A 22,843-nucleotide genomic window follows, 5' to 3' on the forward strand; every position below is an offset into this window, starting at 1 on the left:
GAACCAATCCCGAACCAAACTTTCCTATAACCCGATTTCATATAACCCGATGATTGTATAATCGAATTAAAAAGCCGAGATAATTCAATTTTATATAAAAAATTCTTGATGATAATATATGAGCTCTAATGTCCAGGATTGTAATCGAATTAATAAGCCGAGATAGACATCGGGCATGTTGTCTTTAGCTAGCTGGGCTCTTTGCCCCTTTGTATAATCTATGCTTTTTAAAAAAAAAAAAAATTTAAATTTATTCAAATAAAAAAAAAACATTTTTACAGCCAAAGACTGCTACTTTGATTCTTACATAATACTCCAATCTAAGAAAGAAATAAAATGCAACCTCCAAGAAACTCCAAAAACTTCAAAAGAAAACACCATCTTCCTCAAAACCACCATCTTCCTCAAACTCCTACTAGGATCCAAGCTTCACCACATGCTCACTCAGCTCTCATTCCTACTGAGCACCTAGCACTCACTCCTACTAGGATTTATCTTCCTCTTCCAAACCATACTTCCATCGCCCTTTCATACTTTGCTCCATCTCTTTTTCTTAGAGATGTTACTCTGTTTCTCACTAGCTTATCGAGTCTAGCAACTATGCAACCCGGCGGCTGACTAGCCTCTCCAACTCTTCTTGTGTTCCTTTCTAACCATAACATGTGAATTATAGCTTGGAAACTGTATCTTAATAGGAAGGTCACATGCTTCTCTCGCCTTCCATCTACCATCGCTTTCAACACTCTGTCCCATTGATATAAGCAAACATCTCCCATCAAGTTACCAATCACATTGCTCCGCACTTCTCTTGAGTAAGCACACTCAAAATAAATGTGATTCCTCGTTTTCATCTCTTCTTTACAAAGCCAGCAGGTTGTAATAGCCATAGGATTCCAATTAAGAACTCTATCTCCTGTTGCTAACCTGTTACGAGTAGCAAGCCATGCAAGAAAAGCAAACTTCGGAGTTGCTTCAGAGAACCAGATACCTTTACTCCATGTAACCTTTGGGGAGTGACTTCTGACGAGGTTCCAAGTTTGAGAAGTAACAAACTCCGACTTGAAATCCCCATTCTCCTTCTTCCATAGACACACATCTTGTAGATTATTCATTCCTCTGTTTCTCAGATTAATAACCTCCTGCTCAATCTGCCGAAACACAGGAACTCTGTGTAATCTGTTTCTGTAGATCTGAACCGCCTTCTCCACTGTGGTGTCCAGTGAGATACCAAGAGCTATGCAACCTCCTTCTCCTGTTAGCTCAATCAGTTTTTCCAAAAGAGACCAATTATCTAGCCAAAAAGATGTTGTAGCTCCACTACTGATTTCTATTTGAACAAACTGATACGCTATGTGTCTTAACCTTAACAGTTTCTTCCACATCCAGAAACCCAAAGAACTACTTTCTTTAATACTCCAAAATGATCCATTCCTTATGAGGTATCTCCATATCCACTTCACCCACAAAGAGTTTTTACCAGATAAAAATCTCCAAATAAGCTTCATACATGATACATTATTTGTTTCTATGAGATTTCTCAGACCCAAACCACCCTCATCTTTGGGCTTACACACATCTATCTAGGCAACATTTGCTTTGTGCGTTGACAGCACTGGTCCCGACCAAAGAAAAGCTGCATATAAACTGTTGATTTTCCGAATACACGCATTTGGTAACCGGTAGGCTGCCATCCAAAAATTTATAATGCTGTATAGAACTGATCCTATAAGCTGGAGACGTTCTGCAAACGATAGATGTCGAACAATAGACAAAAAAAAAAGATATACTGTTGTATGATGTTGAAAAGTCAAAAGAAATACTTAACGCGGAAAGACCGATTTGGTTTGCGTTCTCATCAGATGATTGATCTTGTTTTGCCCTATTCTCCAACGAAGTTTTGATTCTTCCGCAAAAAACAATCCAAAGTCTGAGTCAACGACACACCAGACCGACGACTCCAACTCCTCTTTTTTTCTTTTTTTTTAAAATTAATGTCTTTTAATTATTAAAGAGAGAGAGAGAGAGTCATTTCATCGTTCACGCTTTTCCTCCTCCTTTCATTAAACAGACGCAGATGCGCGACTTTCTTCTTCTTCGTCTTCGTCACTCATGAAGAAGAGCAGCAAGACGAAGACCTAACCTCTCGTTTTCTTTCCCTCATCTTTATCCTTCGTAAGTTACTTTTCCACCAGAGAGATTTTTTTTGTGAATTCTCATCACGTTTCCAAGTCAACTCATTTCAAGATCGCTTTTTTTTTTCTTCTCTCTCTCTCTCTTAGTTGATTTGTTGCTATTTATAACTTTCTTTCTTCTTTTGTTCTCTCTAGTTCCTAGCGAATTTTGAAGTACGATGGTGATTAGGTTAGTTTTCACAGCTTTCCTCGGGACTACTCTCTGCTTGCTCCTCCTCTCCAGCATCATCGATGCGGACGAGGCCAACTTAAACTGCTTGAGTAGCATAAAATCCCAACTCAAGGATCCACAAGGATACCTCTCGGGTTGGATCATCCGCAACGACACTCCAGGCTACATCTGCAAATTCAACGGCGTGACTTGCTGGCACGACGACGAGAACAGAGTCTTGAGCATCAAGCTTTCCGGCTACGGTCTCGTAGGAGAGTTCCCTCTCGGGATCAAGAACTGCTCCGATCTAACGGGTCTCGAGCTTTCGAGAAACAACTTCTCCGGACCTTTGCCGACCAACATCGCCTCCTTGATTCCATCAGCCACGACCCTCGACCTCTCCGAGAACTCCTTCTCCGGCGAAATCCCTGTCGGAATCGCGAACATCACGTTTTTGAACGAGCTTATGATTAACGGTAACCAGTTCACGGGGACTCTCCCTCCTCAGCTGGGGCAACTCGGACGGCTCAAGAAGTTGTCCGTTGCTAACAACCGTCTCTCGGGTCCTATCCCGACTTTCAACGAAACCGTCTTGAAAGCTGGAGCTAGTGACTTTTCTGGTAACGCTGGTTTGTGTGGTAAGCCTCTGGATCCGTGCAAGGGTCCTGCTAGCTCTCGTGCTAAAGTTATTGTTATAGCTGCGGTTGGTGGACTGGTCGCAGCGGCGTTAGTCGTTGGGGTTGTCTTGTTCTTCTACTTCCGTAGGTTGGCTGTTATTCGGAAGAAGTTGCAGGATGATCCTGAAGATAACAGATGGGCTAGGATCTTGAAAGAACAGAAAGGCGTTAAGGTAACAACAAAAACTGAATTGATCATATATTCTACCGGGTTGAAATATGATTAGGTGTATAGATAATGATGTTTTTCTTTAGAAAATATATAAAAATCATGTTTTCTTAATATGATTAGATGTATATAGGCAATGACGTTATTATTTAGAAAATATACAAAAAGTAAGTAATTTTTTCTTAATATGTGTGCCTAAATTTAAAACGATGCTTAAAATGAAACGGAGGAGTATGATGTTATGTTCTGAAGTTGTGATATATGTTTGGTGTTTGTTTGTGTGTTTTCAGGTTTTCATGTTCAAGAAGTCTGTTTCTAAGATGAAGCTAAGCGATCTAATGAAGGCAACGGAGGAGTTCAAGAAAGACAACATGATCGGAAAAGGAAGAACAGGAACTATGTACAAAGGAGTGCTCGAAGACGGGACTCCTCTCATGGTGAAGAGGCTGCAGGATTCTCAACACTCTGAGAAAGAGCTTGACTCAGAGATGAAGACTTTGGGATCCGTAAAACACAGAAACCTGGTCCCTCTCTTGGGCTACTGTATCGCCAAGAAGGAGAGGCTTCTGATATACGAGTACATGCCCAACGGTTACCTTTATGATCAGTTACATCCCGGAGGCGGAGATGAGGAGTCTTCCTTCAAGCCTATGGACTGGCCTACGAGGCTGAAAATCGCGTTGGGGGCGGCGAAAGGACTAGCGTGGCTTCACCACAGCTGCAACCCGAGGATCATCCATCGCAACATAAGCTCGAAATGCATACTGTTGAACGCAGATTTCGAGGCTAAGATCTCGGATTTCGGTTTGGCTAGGCTGATGAATCCCATTGATACGCATTTGAGCACGTTTGTCAATGGGGAGTTTGGTGATTTTGGTTACGTTGCTCCGGAGTATTCGAGAACCATGGTGGCAACTCCGAAAGGAGATGTGTACAGCTTCGGGGTTGTGCTTCTAGAGCTTGTAACGGGTCAAAAAGCTACTAGTGTGACTACACTAGGATCCGAAGAAGCAGATGAAGAAGAAGATAATAGCTTTAAGGGTAACCTCGTGGAATGGGTTACTAAGCTATCGAGCGAGTCAAAACTGCAGGAAGCGATTGACAGGTCTTTACTCGGGAAGAGTGTGAATGATGAGATCTTCAAAGTGCTCAAAGTAGCATGCAACTGCGTTCTACCGGAAGTAGCAAAGCAGAGGCCTACCATGTTTGAGGTGTACCAGTTTCTGAGGGCCATTGGGGAGAGCTACAACTTCACCACGGAAGATGATATCTTAGTTCCGTCTGAGTCAGGAGAAGCCGACTTCGTTGAAGAGCTCATTGTTCGCTGATCAAAGAGGAAGGAGGTAAGTAAGACTTCTGAAACGAACGAATATCTTTAGTCCTAGCAGTCCCACGATATATATATACATATATATAAGTAAGTATTTGTGTTTCTCGTTGATGGTGTGTGTGGTTGTAATATAAGAAACTGTTAGATGCACTCTCTGTTATTACTACACTGAGCTTTGGGTGTTTTGAGAACAGCCACTTGTTTGGTTTTGTCACTACATCTTTGTTATTCTTTCAAAATCTTTGCAGCACTTAATTCAATTTGCTTGGAAAGATTTACATTGTTAATTAGCATCATACTGCAACCAATGGTCTTAGACCTCTTCTAATGGATCCCTAAATAAAATGAACAAGAACTCCAAATCTAGGCTTATGGTTTTCAAGTTGAGAGAAATGACAAGACATGTCTTAAAATCCATACATCTAATGCTTGCTTCAAGCCTGAAAAAGTACAAGAAATGTCTTAAAATCCATCCATCTAATGCCTACTTGAAGCTAAAACAGTGCAGGTTACAACAGATTGCAAGATACCCTTATTAGTTTAGAGGTATCTCATTTTAGAGATAACAGAAAACTGAAGGCTACTTCCTAACAAAGAACTTCGTTGATCATCTACTTCAACTACATTTTTGAAATCTTAAGATGAGAATCTATCTCCCATTTCGTTACATACTTCGTCAAGAGTTGTCAGGAAGTCTCTCACAGCCATGAAAACTCTCAGTGTGTGACCTTCTTCTTTGACAGAACCTCCATGGAATAGCTCTGTGACCTCTTCCAATGCAGACAGCGTTGAGCCCTCTTGTGCTTTGATCGTCAGAATCTCCCCTGCAGCAGTTTCCAAGAACCGAGCCATCTTAGCCTCGAACTTCAGCCACTGCTCTCCACAAGATCCACTCTCTTCGCTCAGCATCAGAAGCTCCTTGATGTTCTTGATTCCTTGACAAAGCTTCAACACACCGCTTCTTAGAACACCATACTCAACGTCAGCCGACTTCTTCACCGTGTCCATCTCTGAGCTCAGGTTTCTAATGCGGTCCAAAACTTTCACAGAGCCTTCTGATTTTATCATCTCCTGAACAACGAAATGCAAGACGGTGCTTCTCCCATCTAGTCCCTTGACCTCAGCGAGCTTGAGGAGCGTGTCGAATTTAAAAGCATGAGAGTTTGTTCCAACACTCATCTTGTTTCCTGTCTTGAGTATCGCTTCCAGAAGTCTAGAGAACATTTTATTGTTCCTTATTTCTTCACAAGCAGCCTGCAGACAAATAAGACTTATGAGACATAATAAGTTTACAAGATGAGATGAATATATGAAAATTATACCTGCACAACACTGAAAGATCGTCTGAGGTATTCAATCTCGGAGTTGAAGTTAGCTACACAGAGCAAAGCATCAACCCGTTTGAACACGAACGGCACATGAAGCAATTCCTTAAGAAATCTCTCAGCTGGACCAAGCTTGATAATCGCTGAATCATCATCACTACAGCTCCTCAACTTCCTCTCTTCTTCTTTACTAGGTGCCAGTCTCGATAGACAGTCAAGAAGCTCAGCTCCAAGTGCATCAGAGTCACCTGAATGAATAACTCAAAAGATTAGAAAAATGGGAATAGATCAAAAGAATGTTTAACCGGTGATTTACCTTCAAGAAGAGCGTTACAAACATCCTTCGTGGTCAAGTTAAGAAGTTGAAGGCGAGTAGCAATGTTGTGGTAGAAAACTTCGCTTTGAGTGGGAAGATCATAGGTCAGTCCTCTCTGGTTTATGTTTGGACTTGACGAGTTTGAGATGAACAGAGTCTCTACAATCTCTTTGTTCAATCTGCCCAAACAAACAAACTTTGTTAGACTCTTATCAGACGAAAATAAAGACAAAAAAAAAAGAAAGATAACTTTCACTTTCTCTTACTTGAATGAGCTCGTTTTAAGACAATCCCAAGCGGTGTTCTGACAAGAACCTGGTCCGAGTTTGTCCGAAAAGGATGGTTTTTTAACATCATTCTGAACCACAAAAGACTGTGAAGGTGGGACAAGAGGAGGCGGTCTGGTCGGAGGAGCTGTTACTGCTGCTGCTGCTGCTTGGCCACCGATGTTGATAACAAAGTCCCTTCTCGACGAAACCGACTCAGAGGAGAGCAACACGGACTTCACATTCCGGCTAAAGTCGTTCCAAACCGGCGGCGAGCTGTTTATAAACTTCCGGAACAACCCGTCGGGGGAGTTCGAAACAGACGAGTAGAGAGACGAGAGAGGCGTCCGCACGAAACCTCCTCTCTCAGGGGAGGTGGAAGCAGAGGAGATCCGAGGGAAGCTCAGGTTCTGATTAAAGAAGCTGAACATTCTCAGAGAAGAAGACGACACGTGTCCGTTGTTGTTCCTCACTCTTAGCCTCTCCGGGGAAGGAGAATGAAGGTTACGATCGGAAGAGACGTCTGAGAGTCTACTGAACGAGCGCTGCTGTTGGACTGGAGACAGAGTCATGGTGAACGACCTTGCCGGAGAAACCCAGCCGGAGGTGGAGGAGGCGCAGGAGCTTTGCTCGAACCCGGAGCGAGATGGACTTGAGTTCGGGGAGCAAGACAAAGAAGCAAGAGGTGAGAAGAACTCTTCTTCTTCTTCTTCGTCTTGGTCTTCGTTTCTCTCAGAGTGAAGATCAGCTTCGTAGCTAGGCTGGAAGCTACGAGGCAAGGGTGGGAGAGGGCGTATCTCGGGAGACTCGGGAGGCTTGACGAAACTGGTTATAACACGGTCGGGTTCATCTCCTCCGAGGTATAGAACCTCAGAGGTTGGAGAAGACGCGGAAACAGAGAAGTTGTTGGTGATGACGTGTCTCGTTTCTTCTTCTTCATCATACCCATGGCTCCTATGACTACTACTACCGCTACCACGAGTGGTACTAGTAGTGTCTTTGAAATGACGGTTCTGCCCTCTCCACCGGCCGTAGAGGAACAAACCTACGCCGATAAGTGTTGCGACAACGAGGACGGCGGAGATAGCGGGGACGAGAAGAGCAGGGGAAGTGGAATGCGGTTTGGGAGAGCGGGGGAGTACTAAGGCGGAGATGTTGGCGGGAAAAGTCGGGAAGGCGGCGAAGGTGGGCGGAGGCGGCGGAGGAGGAAGAGGAGGAGCTGAGGACTCGAGAGGGAAGAAAGGGGGACTTATGGGTGAAGCAGGAGTGAGTAGAGTTCCTGCGTCGTCGTTGTCGGAGAGGTGACGACGGCCGAGATTGAGGGCGGAGGAGGCGTAGGATAGAGGGGAAGGTGCGCATGATAGCAGGAGGAGGATGAAGAAGAGGGAGAAACAACAAAAGGTCTGCATTGCTTCTGGGGGTTTCTGCAAAGTCACTGTTTCACATGAAAGAAGTTAAAGACTCTCTATAATGGGGTCTCTCTCTCTCTGTCCTTGTGAGCTGTGACATATGAGCGTAATAATAACAAGACACTGCCACCATTTTTACTTTTACCAACCAAAGTAGCTTATTTATTTATTACTACTAGCCACTAGGTCTTACTTACCCCGTGATGGGTTAAATTTGGAGAATACTTCAGTTAATAACTAAAAATGATAAAACAAAGCTTTGTTTTATAAAAAAAAACATTGCTTAGTTTGTTTTTAGTATTTTTTACCTAAGTAAGAAAAACTATATTTACTTTATAAATGTCTTCTGGATTTGATATACGAATTTTGTATTCAAATGTAAGTAGATTTAGTGAATCCAGGAAAAGACTGTATAAGATATGCAATAATTACTTGGGCTCTGAAGTGTTTACCCGTCTTTCAAAAGAATCTTCTTGACTTTTTCCTGCACCACACCACTCTCTCTCTCCATTACCCACTTCTTTCCTTTTCATGGGAAACATCAAACTATTGTACAGTACTTTGGCATTTTAAACTTATTCAAAAAGCCCATCTTTCCCCCACACACTCTTCTTATCTTATTTTCAGATTTTGGGTTTACCATTTACCAATAAACCTGATGATATCCATGAAAATACAACAACTAATTATGATTTGCTTTATTAGGTCATGCAAATGATTCGTCACATAATTGGAGTTATATCTAATTCAGCAGCTAGAATTAAATGAACTGCGTTGCGTTAAAGAAAGTCACGAGATGAACACATGTGAATTGGTGACCAAATAAATAAGCCAAAAGTTACAATAGTCTTAACTGAGAGATATCATGATGCAGTTTTATAGTCTTGCCTCTTGAGCTATTTCCATTGCTTCAACATTTTCTAGTTTTAGACCCACCTAAGAGAGGATCTGCTATTGCCATTCACACTCTTTAATACCTTCTCATTCGTACCATTTTCAAAATCAAGCTCTGATGAGTGGCGACTTTTTAGTGAACATATCAGAGTGTCGCCCTATTGGATCTATTTGTAGGATCTGCATACAAGAAAACACCTTTGAAATCTCTTTTGTTGAGTACACGTAAAGCGCACTAGTTATGGTTGTAAGCAGCAACCTTACCATCTTGTCATCTTAGTTGTGAATCATTTCTTTTTTTGTCTAGCTAGAAACCACTTCATCCATCTGGACAAACAGTATCTCGCTATGTGTTCCGGTAAATCCACCTGAAAAATCAACTCAAATAAGAAACACATCAATCATAATCATAAGGAAATAAAACAAAGAACAGGAAACTCACACTGGTCCATGTTGCAGAAAACCCATCAGTAGATAGCAACCAACTTCGACTTATTTGATTCAGACCTAAAAGCTCATCACCAACGAGAACATCATCCTCATCCTCCTCCTCATCAATAGCTCTCTTCTTTTTCTTATCTCTTTTCTTCTTCTTCCCCTTCTTGCGCCTCTTTTTAAAAACACGGCTTCTACCATCAGACTCAGACTCGCTTTCTTCAGAGAATCCGTTACCACTTAGCAGCGAGTGATCACTCGACCTGCGGAACTCAATCCCATTTTCTCTAAACAGAGACTCCCACGAATCAAGACTCTGACACTCCTCCGACAATCTGAACTGAACAGTCCAAGAAAGCATCCCCAGTAGTCTAATCACCTCCGTGTGTTTCATCTTCGAAAGCTCTCTCAGGATCAAAGAAAAAAAGCCACTACCGTTATCCAAACCTCTGTAGACATCCGCAATAGTTTCTTTCAACACCTCTCCCTCACCATCCACGCTCTCATCACGCACAAGCCGCACTAGCTGACGACCTTGGTTGATAACCGAATTCAACAGCAGCAGCTCATCAATAGACTCCGCATCATCACCATATCTCGACACAACAGCCCCTAGCCAGGAAGACGAATCCCCAACATCCCAGGACACAACCCTCGAATCAACAAAGCAGCTACCAAGCAACTCAAGAAACCGACACAAGTCACGCTCCTCGAGAGCGATAAGCAGATGCTGCGTCAAAGAAGAGAAAGACTCTTCAGCTATAAACTCCTCCACAGCGTCCCACACATCGTTCATGTCTTCTTCGTACATGAAACGGGTAAATAAATCTAGAAAGAACTTGGTGTCGAGAAACAGAATCTGCCCGTCTCTGATCGACTCAGCGAACTCGCTGGACGACCAGAAGTCAGGAACGTTATCAAGAAAATTCTCAACGGTTCGTTGGACGTCGAGATCGAGAAGGTAATGAGGCTTGGTAGCAACAACAGCGGGAGACTGCCCGTGTTTGCCTCTCCACTCGAGCTCTTCCCAGCAGATATCTCGGTTTGCAAATGCGAACTGCGCCAAGGCTTTTGCTCCTCGTTTGTGATCAGAGCCACCATCAGAAGCAAACTCAGAGAACCACTCTAGTATACGCTTTGGATCCCCTGCAAACAACAACAACATGAAGGCAAAAATCTCAAGAATCATGTAATAAAAAAACTGAATTTTATAAAGACTTTCTTCTTCATCACCTTGAAAGAACTTCTCTAGTAGATAACTTCTTTTAGCTAGCACGGAGCCAAGCTTCTTAGGTCTTTTTTGAAACATCAGTTGAAGGAGCTGAGAGACGAGCTGTTTCTTTCTTGGTTTTGATCTAAGCAACTTCATGAAAAGATTGATTTGTCTTCTAGGGGAGATGGAGAGGGTTGAGAGGGCGCTGCAAAGCCAGAGTTTGGCTTCTGATCGAGCTCCACGAGTGACTAATGATTGGATGTGAGAGCTCAGTTTATTCAGAAGAGGCAAAATCACATCGGTTTTGGTGCTATTGTTGTGAGCATCAGCGTCCCACTTGGTGGGTTCAGACAAGAACAAGTTCACCATCGTGGTGGTAACTAGTTGAGATTTTCACTTGATCTGACGAGAATCAGAGGGAGGGAAGAAGAAACACCGATCAAAACGAAACTTTTAAAGCCCTAAAATCAATTCCAGGTATGAAGAGATTGACATCGAAAATCTCTTTTTAAAATAGGGTTTTATATCGGAGAAAGAAGAGTACCGGTTTAGTTCGCCGTGGTGGTGGCCGCGACAAAACTGAAAGGAGAAAAATGGATTCAGTTAAGCTGTGTTTTTTTTTTACATAACCGAGTAGCTTCTGGTTCGCTATTTTTCCTCAAATCAGACGGTTCTGTTGGACCGGTTCGAGCCCATTCAATTATTTTTTAAAAACTTTGTTTTCCTAGTTTAGTTGTTTTTTAAAAAAACCTTACGGTCGTTGCAACTTACGTGCTTGTATGATGATAGCTGCTTGACTATTGTTCTTGACAGTGTTTCTTCATAAGAGAGAGAAACAGAACTATTACAGGGAACGGTTTTAGACCAATCTCACTGACAAAGTTCTAAAGAACGCTTAGATTTTTTATTGAATTCGATTGAAAACAAGGGGTTCTCAAACCTCCACTCACTACACAATCCCGCCAAAAGACAATACTTAACTGGTTCTGTTTAAACAATAATATAAATAACAAAAAACCATAGAGAAGATTATGGTTCAGTGACCATGGTAAAGGAGACACTATGTTTACTCGTCATCTTCCTCCTCCTTATCGTCATCCCCGCCAATAGCAGAGTTCAAAGCCTTCACTCGTTGGATCAGACTAGCCTTCCTCTCATCATAAGTCAGTTTCTTCGGGTTGTACCTATTATCATTATTATCCAAAACCCATATATTTAAGGCTTTCTGGTAAAAGCAAAGCACCACACAATGCTTATAATTTTTTTTTTTTGGTGAAAGATTCTTCTGAATTTATTTGTCATGATTTTTCTTACCTCTTGTGCTCCTTAGGAGCCTCTTTGTCAGATGTCTTGAATGATGGATCAGCTCTAATTGATGCGTGTACATTCTTATACATCTCTTCCATGTTTTCGGGTGCAAGATCCTTCTTCAAGAAGTTGCTGAAATGACTCTGGTATTTCTCTGGCTCATCCTCCATCAACAGCTGCACATTGTAATCATACATTTGGAAATGGATACGGACAATTATGAAATCAAATTGTACCACCAGAAATGATGTTAATACCTTCATGTAATCCGCAACGTGACCACCATATATGTATTTCCGGTGAATTTCAGAATCGAGGTTCTTTCCTTCCTTGTTGAACCCAGCAAACCGCTTGTCACTGTGTGGGATGTCAAGTCCACCATCCAAAGCACCCTAGATGATAAGAAATCATAAACTCACACCTATTAATTCAATCCTCCAAAAAAACAAAACCCTTGGTTTATCTAAGATATCAGATTGCCTGTGAGCTGAATCTTTACACATTATCGATGGATAACAAGAAAAGGTTTATTTAAAGCACCTTGAGGGCACCAAACACACGGTTTCCAGTTGTGGTCATAACAAGTCCAACATCGAGAAGAGCACGGAATGGCCTCCTGGTGTCAGTCGGCTCAACAGAGTAGTCTTCTCCTGTGGCCTATTTACGAATAAAAAATGGTTCATCAGTTAATTCTAATCCAAACAGGGAAGAAGCAGAAACAAAAAAAATAGCTATATATATATTTGCATTCAGTAACTCGTACCTCAGCGTTACCCTCGTACTCAGCATCCATTTCAAGCATCTGAAGGACACGGCGAGCCAGAAGGAGACCAGTACAATAAGCTGAAATAGTGTAACAAGGAGATTCATAAGCAAGCAGATTATAAAAAATAATGAGAGCTGAGGAACAAGCAGCAGGATGAGATTCATAAGCATATTATTAAAAAGGAGAGAGATTATAAGCAAGCAGCTAGAAAGGTTTAATTTCTTTACCAGCAGCATAGTTTGTAAGACCAGCTTTAAGGCCATAGCGAGGAAGCTCATGCGCATAGACAGATGCAAGAACAGTATCACCGGTGATAGTGGCAGACACTATTTGAGCAGTGATGTCCTTGTTGGTCTATCATCACATCACATGCAAAAGAACATCAACAACAGAAAATTAAGAATTGACATGAACAGAGAGAAGTCACTTACAAATCTGACGACATAGCGATACTTGGGTGTGTTATACTTATTCTTGTCCTGGTTGATAAGACGGATCCTTGCACGGTAATCAGTCTTTCCCTCTTAACAAATCAGATAAATCAAAATTCTACGTAAAAGGATTATTAGAACAGAAACATACAAGACAGACTAGTTAGGTAACATTAACATACCACGCCTTCTCCTAAACTTGACTTGGTACCTCTTGAAGTAAGCCTGCTTCTTCTGGGGTTTCACCAACACCTAAAAGTAAATGCAGTAGAAAACAATAAGGATCAACTCGAAGCAAATGAGGCACTGTTGAATGCTGAGAAATTACTAGTCCAGACTAGCTACATGTGATGAACTAGCTCGAAACCAACATTATGTGAAAAAAAATAACTACATTTTCATGATACAATCTAGCTGAGACTCGTATACGTCGAGACAATAGGAACGGAACAAGAGAAACTCGAGATCGGATGATAGGTTAAAAGAGAGAGGAAAAAGAAGAACTCACCATGATCAGTGGCAGCCGGACAATCGTTACGACTTACGAGGCTTGTCACAGAAGAGATGAAAAGAGAAACCGATATTAAAATACTAAAACCTAGTGTAACTTGTGATCAAAATCGACGGCCACGATTCGATTACGGTAGGACACTCTGTGATGTAGCAGAGATTTGAGGCTCAATATGAAAAAAATAATTGTTGTTAATAAATATGTTTTCATCTAATATCTAGTTCACGAAAAGCCTATTTTTTCATAGGCATTAATAAGCCCAAATTTTATATATGGGCTTTGGTAGAAAGAAAAACAAAATTAGTAAGACACTCTCTCTGTCTGATTAAAAACTCTTGTCTGATTAAAAAAGTATCAAAAACACTGTTTATCCATGAAGCTCTAGTCAATGACCCTGATAAACAACAAGAAAAGAAATAAATAAATAAATTGGCAGCTCCCCTCCCCACTCGTCGTCTCCTTCAATTACACGAAAAGGAGAGGTCAAAACTAGCCGTTGCCAATTATTTCTTTAATCGAAACAGCCGCTCCTTCCTTCCCAATCCTCCCTTCATCTTTCCTCTTTCTTCACTCTCTCACAACCAGCTCCAACATTTCCGATCTCTCTCTCTCTCTCTGAGCTGCTCATGGCGACATGTATCAGAAAACCCGAATCGCAGCTTCAAACACCTCGCGCCAGATCTCCACTCTCCGAGAATCTCTCTCCATCATCCACCACCTTCCCTCGATCTCCTCTCTCCTTCATCTCTCCTCACACCTTATCTCCCTTGAAGCTGAGCTCCGCCTCTCAGTTATCTCCTAAGCTCGTAACTCCCACTTCTCTTCATGCTGATGACGATGACGACGACGACGACGAGGACATGAGTATTTGTTCATCGGTTTCTGACACCATAGGAAGAGGAGGAGTCAACGAATTATTCTCCGATTACGATCTCGACGATGATGACGAGGTTGTGAGGCGTTGTTACTACGACGAAAAAGAAGTTTTCGGGCCGCCGAAGCCCAGCTCGAAACTGAACAGAGGAGTGTTGAAGGATATGAATCTGAGAATCCAAGTTCCGTTTGCTAACAGAAGAGTCACTGACGGCGAATCAAGACTCCGGAAACTCGCCTTGGCCAATTCAACTCCCGGTAGCAGCTATCTCCGTGATGAGAGACCCCAGCATACTCTGACCTCCAAGGTACACATTTTGTGATCTCGTTTGAGTAATTTTACAGATAATATTGCTAAATTAATGTTTTCTTCTTAGGGTTCGGTGTATTGGGACGCTACTACTGAAGATATCGGAACCCCAAGTGCACCACCTATAATGGATATTGGACCAGAAGATAACATCGTGGAGTTGGAAAAGGAAATTGAGCAGATTGAAGATGAGATTTGCAGAGAAGCAGGTCTTGAGACTAATCATTTTGGCGATACTGTTTCTCAATTGTATAAAGATGCAGAGTTTATTGAAAGGTAAATGCATTGGAGCTTTCTATTTTTTGTTTTGTGGACCAGTGTTTATGTGCTTGCAATGTAACCATGGTTTGGTGCAGTGTGAGGGAGACTCAAACTGAGGAAGCTGCGCAGACGAAGGAGATCAGCTCTGATGAATTGAATTGCAATAGTATCAGGTTAACTACTTTATTTTTTTCTTCGCAACCTAGGACTGAGAGCGGTTTGAAAAGAGGAACTAGTGCTTACAAAATGTTTTTTTTTTCATTTTCTACTCTTTCGTCAGCGGTCAATATGCTTGGCAAAGTCTTCTGGCATATGATGCTTGTGTAAGACTATGTTTGTATGCATGGTCAAGGGGTTCTTCTGAGGCACCTGAGTTTTTGCGTGATGAGTGTCGTCTTCTCCGAGGTGCATTTGGGTATGACATGTGCTTCTTTATGGTTTATTTGTTGTATATTGAGCCATTTAATCACTCTTTTGTATGTGTTGTTTTATAGGTTGCATAAGTTTCTCTTGCAACCTCGGGGTGTTCGATCAACTGAAGAAAGCAGAAATGTGAAAGTAGAGCAAAAGACACCTTTGAAGTCTAAGAACGTGGTCAGAAAGTTGAGGGTGGAAGGTAAAACTCTTGTTCTTCTGATGATCAGCTAAAAGTTGGATACAAATATAAGTTTGTAGCTGCCTGACATGAATCATATATTTATTATACCTCTTCAATTTTGTTTATAGTAAAGAGACTCCGATTGATACCACAACGCAAACTAAGAGGCATAGACTCGCTGCGGAGTTTAATGAGCACCCCAATGGGGGCAGAGTATTGCCGGCAAGTTTCATCACTTGTTAAGACTGGGATGAGTTCTATCAAGACGGCTACACTTTCAGCAGTTTCAGAAGGTTTCCTTTTGTTACATGAAAAACTAAACATTTATTAAACCATTTGAATGATATTTGGTTGTTAATTTAAATTGTCTCGGCCAATTGATTTGCGTCTGATATTGGCCAAACTTATCACTGGTTGAACACAGCATACTAAATGGAAGATAATAACTCTATTGATATGAGATGGCATGACTAATCTTGTGATTCTTTCTGCAGAACAATTCTCCTGCTACCTTCAAATGAAGAGCGCATCAGAAGGAGGTCAAGTTGAACAAGGATCTTCTGTTTGTTTGCAATCAGGAACTGGAAGTTATCATGTCTTGTAAGTCCTTTTCTTTCTCTTGAAATCACTTTTTTCCGAGTATGGAATGTTTTACTCACAACTCTTCTTTCAGCTTTCCCGAGCCTGAAGGCGACGCTCTTCTGATAGAAGTTCAAGATAAGAAGAAATCAGTTCAAGGAAAAGTAACAATCTCTGTGGCATCGCTAACTGACAATCCGGTAAATATGCCTTTAGGTTTCTGCTCTCCTTGAGTTTAGTTTCTTCTATTCATGTGAGAATATGTTACTGAATAAAATCTACATTTTTCCAGAATGAAAACGTTAGATGGTGGCCAATATACCATGGTGAACAAGACTGTGTAGGCAAGATCCAGCTCTTCCTTGGTAGCACGACCTCATCTGATGAAGACTGTCACATAAAGGTATGTAACAGTTCTCAGACTATTTGTGTTTTATTCTGCGAGATTATGCCATTGCTAATGTTCTGCAAAAACATTTTGTTGCAGAGTGCACCTGTTGTGGAGACACTAGCATACGATTTGCTACTAGAAGCTGCCACACGTGCCCAAAGATTTCATGCTCAAAACTTAAGACTGAATGGATCTTGGAAATGGTTGTTGAGCGAATTCGCAGAATACTATGGAGTTTCTGATTCATATACCAAGTTGAGGTAATCATAAATATATTTGGTAATACTGTCCTGTATCTATTAGCTCAAGATCTATTAACTCAAATATATTTCACCAAACATTGCAGATATCTCTCACATGTAATGAATGTGGCAACTCCTATAAAAACCTGCTTACAACTTGTGCATGAGTTACTAGTGCCCATCCTAAGCGCTCGAAGTGACAAGAGCTTGACCAGGCAGGAGGTAGTTCCCCTTTTCTTTTGCAAATTGAAAAGGCTGATGCTACTAGTTTTTGGAAAAATCACGAGTTGTCACATTTTTGTTTGAAATCTGCTTGTTTAATTATCTTTATGGCTACTAGTTATTGACAACTTGTTCTATTCTTGCAGAAAAGTATCTTAATGGATTGTGAAATAGAGATAGAAAAACTCTTGGCAAAGGTTTTTGAGAACTACAAGTCCTTAGATGAAAACTGCCCTTCAGGGTTGGCAGACATATCTGGTCCAGTACAAGAGTCAGCTTCAACAGCTCTTGCTCCAGCTGTTCAGATTTTTTGCCTCCTTCATGATATACTGACTCCTGAAGGACAAGAAATTTTGAAGAATTACCTTAAGGTAAGCTCATACAGACCCTTTCTGATTTTGTAAAATATCAATACTATGATGTTCACGGTTTTCTTGGTCTAATGAATAACTTACTGCAGACAGCAGCAAAGAAGAGGTGCCGGAAGCACATGGCTGAGACCGATGAGTATGTTTCCTCCAACTCTGAAGGTTTTCTTTTGGATTCCGTCACAATTTCTACAGCTTACCATAAAATGAAGAATCTCTGTCTAAACATAAGCAACGAAATAGAGACTGATATAATGATCACCAGTGAGCATGTACTCCCAAGGTAAATGAGCATGTCATCTGGTTTTCATCTTGAGATTTATTTGGTCTTATTTTTTCTCATACTTTGTTATATCATTCAAGCTCAATCGACCTATCAAACATAGCCGCCGCCGTGTACAGTACTCAGCTATGTAACCGGCTCAGAGCATTTCTCTCAGCAGTACCACCATCTTGTCCACAGCCTCATGTCAATGACCTTCTGGTAGCAGTTTCCGATTTTGAAAGGAACCTTGATTCATGGGGCATCAGGTTTGAAATTAGCTTCTTGGGATCAAAATATGATGGCACGCTCATTCATTCTCGTTAACTTTATATTTTATTTTATTCAGTCCAGTACAGGGTGGTATAGACTCTAGGGGATTATTCCATAACTACATAATGGTTTGGATACATGATATGGAACTCAGGCTACTTGACCGATGCAAAGCAGAAAAGGTACTATCTCTGATCATTTTGTTTTGTTCCTTAAAATAGTAAAGCCTATCATCTGACTGTAATAAGGTATGATGGCTTGTTTTGGCAGGTTCCTTGGTCTGGTGTAATAACAAACCACTCAACATCACCGTTTGCTGAAGACATGTATGAGAGAATAAAAGATTCTCTTATGGAGTATGAAGTGGTGATTAGTAGATGGCCACAATACACATTAATTTTGGAAAACGTGAGCTATGAAGTTATATATACAAGTTCTAAGTCTGCAGCTTACTATTGGTTACAAAGACTAACTTGGCTTCATTTTTTTTTCCATGTACTCTTAGACTGCCTCAATCGTAGAGAGAGCGATTGTTAAATCTCTTGAGAAACAATACAGTGATATATTGACTCCCTTGAAAGACAGCATTCCAAAGAGACTGAATATGCATGTTCAGAAGCTGACAAGAAGGCAATCAACAGCTCTGTACTCCGTTCCAACTCAAGTAAGAGCCACCCATTGAGCATGTTTAATATAAGTTATGTTACCTTAATTGTATTTAACATCATTGTGCTACTCTACCCCTCGCTGAATGCAGATGGGAACTTTTGTCAACACCATAAAGAGAATTCTTGATGTTCTACATCAGAGAGTTGAGGATATTTTGAGACAATGGGCATCGTGTCTTCCTGTCATTGAGGATAAGAAGTCACTCTTTGGGGAGCAGATGAATGTGATCACAGTCTTGCTGAGAACAAAATACAGGAACTACATGCAGGCTGCGGTTGATAAACTTGTCAGCAACGTAAGTTGTTCAACGCTTCCCATGATCTGCCTTCATTCAGATATATGTTTGTTTTAACAATCTTTGTGTGTGTGTTTGGATGGATGTTTCAGACACAATCAAACAAAACCACAAGGCTGAAGAGGATCTTAGAGGAGATAAGAGAAAACGAGAGAGAAGTCGAAGTGCGTGAACGTATGAAGATGTTATGCTCGCAAATCACAGACTCAATCTCAAACATGCACGATGTCTTCACAAGTCAGATATTTGTGGCGTCATGCCGTCTTTTCTGGGATAGAATGGCGCAGGTGGTGTTGAAGTTTCTTGAGGGAAGAAAGGAGAATGAAGTAGGCTACAAAGGCTCTTACTATGCTCTTGGAGTAATAAACGAAAACTTTAAGCACTACACTGTATAATAGAAATATCTTTTAGGTGTTTAACTTGAGATGTGATAAAAATGTGCAGATAGTGGAAGACACGTTCGCATCAGAGATGCAGAGGCTGCAAGGGAACTCGCTACAGGAAAAGGATATGGAGGCTCCTCGTTCGGTGATCGAGGCACGTTCCATTCTCTCTAGAGACACGACCAATCACTCTTCTTACTTCTATGTCTAGACCAGTGTCCACTATATGTGTATATACACAAAGTCTCAATTCTTTTTCCATTCATTGTTTTGATATATCGTACATATATACTTATTAAAAAAACTATTCAACAAGTTTTAAATGGTCAAGAACAATCTCAATGTCCTGGTCATTGTGCTCCTCACTTTAGGGTTTCCTTTTGTGTAGCTTCTCAAACTATGAATCAAAGGGGAGAAAAAATGAACCAGTTACATATTTGCATCAAAATTGTTGATCTGAATGTGCAACATACCTTGTTGTTGAAGTGGCGTGACAGGATCATCTGCGTTTGAGCTTTGTCAAGCTAGATATCTCATGAACCAGTGAGACTTTTGTGTAGCCACGATGTACCCAGTTGTCAATCCAAGGATGAGTCCAGGTGCAAAGGCTATGGCAGCTGCAGCCCAGCTCAATACTCCTCCTTCCTCTTCTTCTTCCTCTGGTTCTGGCTCTTGTGATTGCGCACCACAACTTTCACTTAGCGGAAGACCACAGAGTCCTAGGTTTCCTTCAAAAGCCGAAGCAGACTGAGTCTGAAACTGTGCTCGTTGCGGTATCAGACCGTGGAGCTGGTTCTGGGAAAGCTTGATGTAAGACAGACTAGTGAGATCCCCGAGAGAAGGTGGAATCTCGCCTGTAAGCTTGTTGTGTGATAAGTCTAGTGACTCGAGCTGAGTCTGATTCGCCAAAGATGAAGGTATGTTTCCAGCGAAACCATTGCTCGAAAGATTTAGCACAATAAGATCCTTGAGTAGACCAATGGATTCGGGGATCTTTCCTCTGAGTTTATTTCCTGACAAGTCAATGGCTGTTAAGAGTTTGAATATCCGTTCCAGCTTTGTATCTACTCCTTTACTCGTCAAGACCATCGAATCATGGTAATAACCTCTATTTCCAATGTATATCAACCCCGACCGTTCTTCACGTCTCCTCATGTTCCAGTCTGCAAAGTAATATGATGGTAGTGTTCCATTGAAGCTATTTTGGATACGTCAATGATTTGAAGCTTGGGAAATCCAAAAGAGTGAGGAGGAGGAGGACGGTGCAAGAGTCCTTTGAATTCATTGTTGCGGAGGACCATAACTTTTAGTTCAGGCAAAGCATTCAACCAGAAGGGAAAAGTGTCGTCAATTGCATTGCCTCCCACGTTGAGAACTTCAAGTTTGGAGCAGCTCTTTAAAGATCTTGGAAGTTTCCCAACGAATCTGTTGTGACTGACGTCAAGGGATACTAACTCGGTGGCATTGGTAAATATTTCTGGAATATTTCCACTGAGTTGATTGTAACGGAGGTTAAGCACTGAAAGGGAAGTATCCAGGTTCTCTAGACATTGAGGAATGGAGCCTGTGAAGTTGTTATTGGATAAATCAAGTTGCTGTAGAGATCTCCGCTCACATATGGATTGTGGGATCTTTCCTGTGAACTTGTTGTTGGAGACGAGCATGGATTCCATGGAGACTGGTGGGTCGATGAATGGTCCTTGCAACGCGTTTGAACTCATATCCAACATACTAATCTCCAGCCTTGTGGAATCATTTGAGGATCTTTCGAGACCGGTGAAAGCGTTGCTGGAAAGATTCAGGAACGTTAGCATTCGTAGTTTCCATATCCATCGTGGCACTTGACCTCTGATCTTGTTGTTTGAGATATCCAAGCGTGACATTTGTTGTAGTTTCCTTACGAACTTTGGAAACTCTGTGATACCGCATCCTGATAAGCGCAACAGGCACAAGTTCGTTGGTGGATTGGAAACTAAACCCATCTTCTTTGTTGAGACATGCACCCCGGCTAGATACAGTGTAGATAGGGAGTTGAGATGTAAGAAGATGATACTCAGATCAACAGCATTGGTGGTGTTTATGTAGCTTATGTCCAAATCTATAATCCTCTTGAGCTGTGAGAAGATACCAAAGTCGACAGCCGTCCCCGTGTTGAAATAGGAAAGGTCAAGTAGGTAAAGATTGACTAATCTCGAAATGGATGGTGGGATTGAACCTCTGAAATGGTTATTGCCAATCAGTAACCTCTCTAGCTTAGATGGTGAGGATTTGTTCCCAAATTAAAGAATGTGGTTTAGTTGATTATCTTGCAGGTCGACGCAGGTCAAAGAAGGTATGTTGAAGAGCGAAGAAGGAAGAGTTCCAGTGAAAACGTTTTGACTTGCTTCAAAAGTCTCCATGTTGGAGAGTGCGCTTATGTTTGGAGGAAGTGCACCAGTGAAATGATTGTCGGAGAGTGATAAAGCTGACAAGTTTGTGAGGTTGAGTAATGCAAATGGGAAGTTACCAGTAAGCTTATTGGAACCGAGTTGTAAGGTAGTCAGTTGTTTAAGATTGACAAAGGAAGGTGGGATTTGGCCGTCTAATCTATTGGAAGAAAGGTCAATAGAGGTAAGACGGGAAAGGTTTCCAAATGAAGAAGGGATCTGACCGTTGAAATTATTATGTGAAAGGTGGAGAGCTGATAGATTAGTTAGGTTTCCAAGTGAAGATGGAATCACTCCATGGAGATTGCAAAACTTAAGTTTCAAAGTATTCAAATGTTTGAGGTTGCTGATGGAGTCAGGTATGTTACCTGAAATGGATATCCAAGAAAGATCCAAAAAGACAAGAGAGTTGTTTTCATTGAACTCTGGAAGATAGCCTTCCATGTCTTGATTGCCGTGCAACTTGATGGATTGTAGAGTAGGGATCATAAAAAGATTGCTTGGAAAATTACCAAACAAACTGCAGTCATCAAGAGAGAGTGATTTGAGAGAGGATAGGTTTGAGATATTTTGAGGAATTTCTGAAGAAATGTCGACAAGTTCTAGGTTAAGATCCTCGAGGTTTGTCAGATTCTGGGAAAGATTGATGAGAAATGACTTGTCAGCTGAGAGAGAATTAGAAGAGAGATCAAGAGACACCAACTTGGTCAGATGAAGAAGCTCTTTTGGAATTGGACCTGAAGTCCAAGAGTTGGAGAGGTTGAGTACTTTTAGCTCAGTAAGTGTACCGAGCTGACTAGGTATCTCAGAAGAGCCCAACTCGTTGTAAGCAAGATTGAGGACACGAAGTTCTTGCAGCTTAAAAAGACTACTTGTGGAACTGAGTTTTCCGTGGAAGCAGCTGCAGCTAAGGTCTAGCTCAACCACTTCACCAGACTTGGCATCGCACTTGACACCGTCCCATGAACAACAGTCACTTTTGTTTGTCCATGATTTTGTTTTCGGATTAGAGAAAACATCTACGTCAAGATTCCGAATCTCAAACTCACTCTCGAACTCCACAAGGGCATTTCTTTGGTCGGGTCGGCACAAGTGCCGTGTAGGAGAAGCAAACGTGTTAAGAATATTTGTAACGAAGAAAAGGAAACTGAATGAACGAAGAAGAAAGTTCATTCTATGAAGCAAACGAATTCAAAAGTGTAATGATTTTGTGTTGTAGATCTCTTAGCTCCGTCTATGTATATATACAACATTCCACACGGTTTCTTTTGGATTTGGCGATTTGCCATTGTAGACAT

The 22,843-nt window shown here is 41.4% G+C and overlaps 7 protein-coding genes across 8 annotated transcripts; 2 read left to right on the top strand and 5 right to left on the bottom strand.

Annotated features, from left to right (window-relative positions):
• Positions 1 to 491: 491 nt before the first annotated feature.
• LOC108832199 (uncharacterized) lies at positions 492 to 1,382 on the bottom strand. The gene has a single exon (XM_018605693.1). It carries the CDS (start codon positions 1,380 to 1,382, stop codon positions 492 to 494), a length of 891 nt encoding a protein of 296 aa, XP_018461195.1.
• Positions 1,383 to 2,002: 620 nt separating this feature from the next.
• Positions 2,003 to 4,793, top strand: LOC108832205 (probably inactive leucine-rich repeat receptor-like protein kinase At5g48380). Its single transcript, XM_018605700.2, has 3 exons — positions 2,003 to 2,172; positions 2,328 to 3,193; positions 3,480 to 4,793. Exons 2-3 carry the CDS (start codon positions 2,351 to 2,353, stop codon positions 4,515 to 4,517), a joined length of 1,881 nt encoding a protein of 626 aa, XP_018461202.1. The 5' UTR covers positions 2,003 to 2,172; positions 2,328 to 2,350; the 3' UTR covers positions 4,518 to 4,793.
• Positions 4,794 to 4,922: 129 nt separating this feature from the next.
• Positions 4,923 to 7,937, bottom strand: LOC108832204 (formin-like protein 9). The gene is made up of 4 exons (XM_018605699.2): positions 6,427 to 7,937; positions 6,161 to 6,339; positions 5,842 to 6,092; positions 4,923 to 5,773 (listed from the first exon to the last, which is right to left on the bottom strand). Exons 1-4 carry the CDS (start codon positions 7,833 to 7,835, stop codon positions 5,156 to 5,158), a joined length of 2,457 nt encoding a protein of 818 aa, XP_018461201.1. The 5' UTR covers positions 7,836 to 7,937; the 3' UTR covers positions 4,923 to 5,155.
• A 572-nt stretch (positions 7,938 to 8,509) lies between these two features.
• Positions 8,510 to 10,986, bottom strand: LOC108848418 (uncharacterized). The gene is made up of 5 exons (XM_057009137.1): positions 10,922 to 10,986; positions 10,398 to 10,779; positions 9,172 to 10,310; positions 8,994 to 9,097; positions 8,510 to 8,909 (listed from the first exon to the last, which is right to left on the bottom strand). The coding sequence occupies exons 2-4, from the start codon at positions 10,744 to 10,746 to the stop codon at positions 9,017 to 9,019; spliced, it is 1,569 nt and encodes a 522-aa protein (XP_056865117.1). The 5' UTR covers positions 10,747 to 10,779; positions 10,922 to 10,986; the 3' UTR covers positions 8,510 to 8,909; positions 8,994 to 9,016.
• A 317-nt stretch (positions 10,987 to 11,303) lies between these two features.
• Positions 11,304 to 13,543, bottom strand: LOC108854295 (60S ribosomal protein L5-2-like). Its single transcript, XM_018627819.2, has 9 exons — positions 13,391 to 13,543; positions 13,065 to 13,134; positions 12,883 to 12,974; positions 12,679 to 12,805; positions 12,449 to 12,528; positions 12,226 to 12,342; positions 11,943 to 12,077; positions 11,692 to 11,861; positions 11,304 to 11,561 (listed from the first exon to the last, which is right to left on the bottom strand). Exons 1-9 carry the CDS (start codon positions 13,391 to 13,393, stop codon positions 11,444 to 11,446), a joined length of 912 nt encoding a protein of 303 aa, XP_018483321.2. The 5' UTR covers positions 13,394 to 13,543; the 3' UTR covers positions 11,304 to 11,443.
• Positions 13,544 to 13,816: 273 nt separating this feature from the next.
• Positions 13,817 to 19,455, top strand: LOC108854291 (uncharacterized). Its single transcript, XM_057009745.1, is given in 21 exon segments — positions 13,817 to 14,574; positions 14,644 to 14,852; positions 14,854 to 14,908; positions 14,910 to 15,010; positions 15,118 to 15,252; positions 15,332 to 15,453; positions 15,564 to 15,728; positions 15,930 to 16,035; positions 16,109 to 16,214; positions 16,307 to 16,417; positions 16,502 to 16,665; positions 16,752 to 16,869; positions 17,016 to 17,240; positions 17,330 to 17,520; positions 17,601 to 17,768; positions 17,849 to 17,954; positions 18,043 to 18,180; positions 18,278 to 18,436; positions 18,530 to 18,736; positions 18,829 to 19,095; positions 19,181 to 19,455. Coding segments are annotated over 21 exon segments (3,558 nt in total). The 5' UTR covers positions 13,817 to 14,019; the 3' UTR covers positions 19,331 to 19,455.
• LOC108832201 (receptor-like protein 33) lies at positions 19,387 to 22,742 on the bottom strand. 2 transcript variants are annotated; one of them, XM_057009746.1, is made up of 2 exons: positions 19,593 to 22,742; positions 19,387 to 19,516 (listed from the first exon to the last, which is right to left on the bottom strand). In XM_057009746.1, exon 1 carries the CDS (start codon positions 20,272 to 20,274, stop codon positions 19,639 to 19,641), a length of 636 nt encoding a protein of 211 aa, XP_056865726.1. In that variant the 5' UTR covers positions 20,275 to 22,742; the 3' UTR covers positions 19,387 to 19,516; positions 19,593 to 19,638. Both variants share the same exon structure in this region; 1 of them encodes a protein (XP_056865726.1).
• Between the last annotated feature and the right edge of the window lie 101 nt (positions 22,743 to 22,843).

The sequence above is a fragment of the Raphanus sativus genome, chromosome 4 (assembly GCF_000801105.2).
Source record: "Raphanus sativus cultivar WK10039 chromosome 4, ASM80110v3, whole genome shotgun sequence".
NCBI classification, from domain to species: domain Eukaryota; kingdom Viridiplantae; phylum Streptophyta; class Magnoliopsida; order Brassicales; family Brassicaceae; genus Raphanus; species Raphanus sativus.

Coding starts and splice junctions, on each gene's coding strand:
- LOC108854295 (XM_018627819.2), bottom strand. Junction 12,975..13,064: donor CAAGTTTAGGAGAAGGCGTG/GTATGTTAATGT, acceptor TGATTTGTTAAG/AGGGAAAGACTGATTACCGT. Junction 12,529..12,678: donor TCTTACAAACTATGCTGCTG/GTAAAGAAATTA, acceptor ACACTATTTCAG/CTTATTGTACTGGTCTCCTT.
- LOC108832201 (XM_057009746.1), bottom strand. CDS start 20,274: ATGAGGAGACGTGAAGAACGGTCGGGGTTGATATACATTGGAAATAGA.
- LOC108832199 (XM_018605693.1), bottom strand. CDS start 1,382: ATGTGGAAGAAACTGTTAAGGTTAAGACACATAGCGTATCAGTTTGTT.
- LOC108848418 (XM_057009137.1), bottom strand. CDS start 10,746: ATGGTGAACTTGTTCTTGTCTGAACCCACCAAGTGGGACGCTGATGCT. Junction 10,311..10,397: donor ACTAGAGAAGTTCTTTCAAG/GTGATGAAGAAG, acceptor TGTTGTTTGCAG/GGGATCCAAAGCGTATACTA. Junction 9,098..9,171: donor TTTCTGCAACATGGACCAGT/GTGAGTTTCCTG, acceptor TTGATTTTTCAG/GTGGATTTACCGGAACACAT.
- LOC108832204 (XM_018605699.2), bottom strand. CDS start 7,835: ATGCAGACCTTTTGTTGTTTCTCCCTCTTCTTCATCCTCCTCCTGCTA. Junction 6,340..6,426: donor CTTAAAACGAGCTCATTCAA/GTAAGAGAAAGT, acceptor TTGTTTGGGCAG/ATTGAACAAAGAGATTGTAG. Junction 6,093..6,160: donor TTGTAACGCTCTTCTTGAAG/GTAAATCACCGG, acceptor TTATTCATTCAG/GTGACTCTGATGCACTTGGA.
- LOC108832205 (XM_018605700.2), top strand. CDS start 2,351: ATGGTGATTAGGTTAGTTTTCACAGCTTTCCTCGGGACTACTCTCTGC. Junction 3,194..3,479: donor AAGAACAGAAAGGCGTTAAG/GTAACAACAAAA, acceptor GTGTGTTTTCAG/GTTTTCATGTTCAAGAAGTC.